Raw genomic sequence first — 3,918 nt, 5'->3', positions numbered from 1 at the left:
TCTTTGGCAAAACGCTGAACAGATAATAATGAAGTAGAGAGACCAGGGACATGCAAAATATCACGCAATGTAAATGATCTAGAATTAGTGGCTAACGAAGCAGAACCAACATTAACAATAGGCAAGCTTGTACCACTACCGACGTGCAAAGTTTCCGGGCCATCATAACTTGTTGCGGAAGTCATTAACGACGAATCAGGTGTAGCATGATTCGTAGCACCAGTGTCTGAGAACCACTCATGTGGACCTGTGTGATTACCATTTTCACCAGAGACAGCTACATTCGCCTGAGGAGCCGGGGAGGTGGAGTAACGATGCCAACACGAGAGAGCCCTGTGTCCTTGTTTGTTGCAAATTTGGCATCGAGGACCCGTGCCTGCGACCGCATCTGCCGCCGCCTGATCCTCGACCACGAACGTGCTACTGTGTCATGTTGCCACGGCCACCGTGGCTGGAGGCCGCACCGCCTCGGCCAACGACCATTGCAACCTGCGGTGCCCCTCCGTCTCCATCGGCAGCGTAGATCCACTCTTGTGACACCAAGAAATCCGCCACCTCTGCAAGCGGAACCGCAGCACCCCGAGCTAGGGTTGCTACAAGCGGACGAAACTCAAATCGCAAGCCACGGAAGACGTATAGGTTCTGGTCGTCTAACGTAACAGCACGACCGACAAGAGCCAAATCATCAACCAACAACTGTGCACGACCAATATAATCTGCGATGGAAGAATCACCTTGCCGAAGGGCTTGCAATTCACCGAATAACCGTAATGCCCGAGAACGTGAGGAAGAGGCAAGAGATTGTTCGATGGTGAGCCAGAGTTGCCGGGAAGTAGACCGACCAACGGTGAACCGCATCGTCTCCTTCGAAAGAGACGAAATTAAGAGGGACAAGATAACCTTGTCTTGTCTCCTCCAATCTACCTGCCAAGCAACGAGTTCGTTCGCTGCCGTGAGACTGTCGGCAGTCGAGGCAGCAGTGTCGGTGGTGGTGGCTGGCGCTGCGACCGGGTATTGTAGACTACCATCGATGAAGCCAAGAAGACCTTGACCTTCAAGAAACGGTAGCATCTGTGTCCGCCAAAAGAGATAATTACGGGATATCAGCTTTAAAGAAACAAAGTGATGAGCCGATGAGAGGTTATTCCCGGTGGTCATAGGGGAAGTCTCGGTAACGGTCCGTTCAGAAGATCGAACAGAGCCATCATCAGGGAGACCGAGACCTTCCATTAGAGAAAACTTGGAAGCTGATACCAGATGAGAATATAGTTGTGTTGTATTCAATCGTAATATCTGAGAGTACAGAGAGCGAATATATAGGTACTAGATAGAATCCTAGTCTAACACGAATAATATAGTCCTAGTCTAATATGGATAACATAGTCCTAATAGGCTCAATCTTAGATGATACGGAGTAACAATTTTCATAGAAAGTATTTTCCCCACTGGGACCTAATCCTTTGTCTACATATTTTGTTATTTCTAACCGATGATTTACTTGGTTTCATGTTGGCAATGCTTCTATATTTGCTTATTCCTTGCATGTTTTAACTTTTTGTCATCAAGTCAAAGAATATGGTGAGTTCATCAATTTATTTGACAAAGAAGAAATGGTGAGCATTGAAGAGGAAACATTGAACGGTGAGATCTTTCTGAGGTGCATGGAACCCAACGCAAAAAATGACTCTGATTTTGGCGAGTTAGCCGATTTTATTGAGTGCAAACAAGGGAAGGATTATGCAGGTTGGCTACAGGATAGAGAAAAATATAGAAAATGGAAATCTAAAAGGAGAGCAATGTTAAGGTGGAAGAGAAAGAGAACGACTTGGAAAGTTTGGAAACGGAAAAGTAGTACTACTATTGGGTTAATGGCTTCTGAATTTCCATGAGAAAATTCATCCTGAAAGTGGGATACTGATTGCCATCAGAGATGTTGGATATCAAATTAGTTCAAGGAAATTAGGATGACCTGTGTAGAATTTTCATTTTTGCAGTTATGATGCCTTGTGGAATCTAACAATGTATAAATAAGGGAATTGCAAACAAGCTTATCACGACGCCCCCGACCGCCTTGTCGCCGAGGCGATGAGTAACATATATATATATATATATATATATATATATATATATATATATATATATATATATATATATATATATAGCGGTTGAAGCATTTTAAGCATTAAAATGGCGCACTTTAAATACACAAACCACGCACCTTAAATACACAAACAAAGCACCTTAAGCACACAAATTATACGCACCTAAAGTTTTAGGCCGATGCACCTTAAGTACACAAAGCACGCACATTAAGATTACAAACCGCGCACTTAAGGTTTTAAAATGGCGCACCTTAAGTTTTAATAATTCATGGACTTTAAAAAGAAAATTCACGCAGCTTAAGAAGGAAAATCTCGCACCTTAACAACCGCACTATCACATCTAAGAAGGCCAACTGCACGGGAACCCATATATATATATATATATATATATATATATATATATATATATATATATATATATGTCACTGTTGAAGTGAGATCACCCTTTTCCGCAAGTCCATGTGTACAAGTCATATCCATTGATCTTTGAATAATGGATGACAAGGTATACTTGTGTGTGCAACAATGCACAATTCTGTGTGCAATAGTGCACAATTATGTGAACAAGCTTATTTAGAACGGCAACGAGTTTAGAAACAGACGCACCCACAAGCTTGGATCTATCACAATCCTCCAAGAAAAAAAAAAAAAAAAAAAAAAACCATCGCAACGAAGAATAAGGAAGAGGCCAAGCAAATTAATTAAAATTCTACAAAACTTGAGATCAGTTAGCAATTAACATTATTAATTTACCCTTAATATTGATTAATCATCCAAAAATATGAAAAAATAATAATAAAAAAGGAATAAACTTTTTAAAAATCTTTTATTTTAAGCCATCGAACGTCACATTTAATGGATTGGATTGCTCTACACGGACTTATTGGGGGGAGGGGGGGTGAGCATGGTCATTTTCATAAATATTACGGAGTATAAATTATAAATTTTTAAAATTAGCAAATATTACTCATTTCGTCCAATTTTATGTGTCTGGTTCGGTTAACGAGGCTTGACTAAAGTTATTTTTAATCCAATTTTTCATAATATTAAATTTAGTATTACTATACAAATTTTATATAGTTAGAAACTATACTACAAGTACCATTAAACACAAAAAATTAAATTTTAAAATAAGTAAAAAATACTAAAGAAAATAAACAAATAAGAAAGAGTTGACTCTTTGTGCTTCATTAGGTTGAGAAAGTATGTTTGAACATATAATATAATGTAATACAGTTAGTAGTATTCAAAAAAAAAAAAAAGAGTTGATTTGACCAATAAATAGTAAGTATGACATATAAATTGGGATGAGGTGGGGGAGTACAAAGTTTGGTGTATTTTCAACCATTAGATCTACTATATCAATAGTTTAGATTTATCCATAGGTTATCACCTGATTATGGATAGAATTTTAACTAGTAGAAGCCAAAAGAATGGAAGAACGAGCAAAAAGGCAACTCAGAAGAAGCCAAGAAGAAACAACCAAGAAAAAAGAAATGAAAAAAAAAAATCAAGAATGGTAGTCGACTACTTGAGACATCTGAGAGTGCATTGGCGGGAGTATAAGACGTCAGGGGTGCGCCGACGGTGGGTTGCGATGCAAAGGAAATGAAGGTTGCGATTTGCGAAGAGAAGAAGTGGCGGAAGGGTTTTAATCCGCTTTATTTTTTTTTTCTTTTCTTTTTCTTTTTTACATTCTGGGTCGACCCGGTGTTGACCATGTCAATCGTTATGCTATGGATTCGTATCCACAATGCATTGTGGACACGGTAACGGTGCTGTTAGTGGCACCGTTATCTTCCACTTTTTTTTTTTT

At 39.2% G+C, this 3,918-nt stretch overlaps 1 protein-coding gene across 1 annotated transcript; it reads right to left on the bottom strand.

Moving 5' to 3' along the window:
* Positions 1-420: 420 nt before the first annotated feature.
* On the bottom strand, positions 421-1,230 carry LOC109148584. Its single transcript, XM_019296321.1, has one exon. The coding sequence runs from the start codon at positions 1,228-1,230 to the stop codon at positions 421-423; it is 810 nt and encodes a 269-aa protein (XP_019151866.1).
* Positions 1,231-3,918: the final 2,688 nt, after the last annotated feature.

The sequence above is a fragment of the Ipomoea nil genome, unplaced genomic scaffold, assembly GCF_001879475.1.
Source record: "Ipomoea nil cultivar Tokyo-kokei standard unplaced genomic scaffold, Asagao_1.1 scaffold2144, whole genome shotgun sequence".
Classification (NCBI taxonomy): domain Eukaryota; kingdom Viridiplantae; phylum Streptophyta; class Magnoliopsida; order Solanales; family Convolvulaceae; genus Ipomoea; species Ipomoea nil.
The sequence above is the reverse complement of the archived record's forward strand: the minus strand, read 5'-3'. Positions and strand labels throughout refer to the sequence as shown.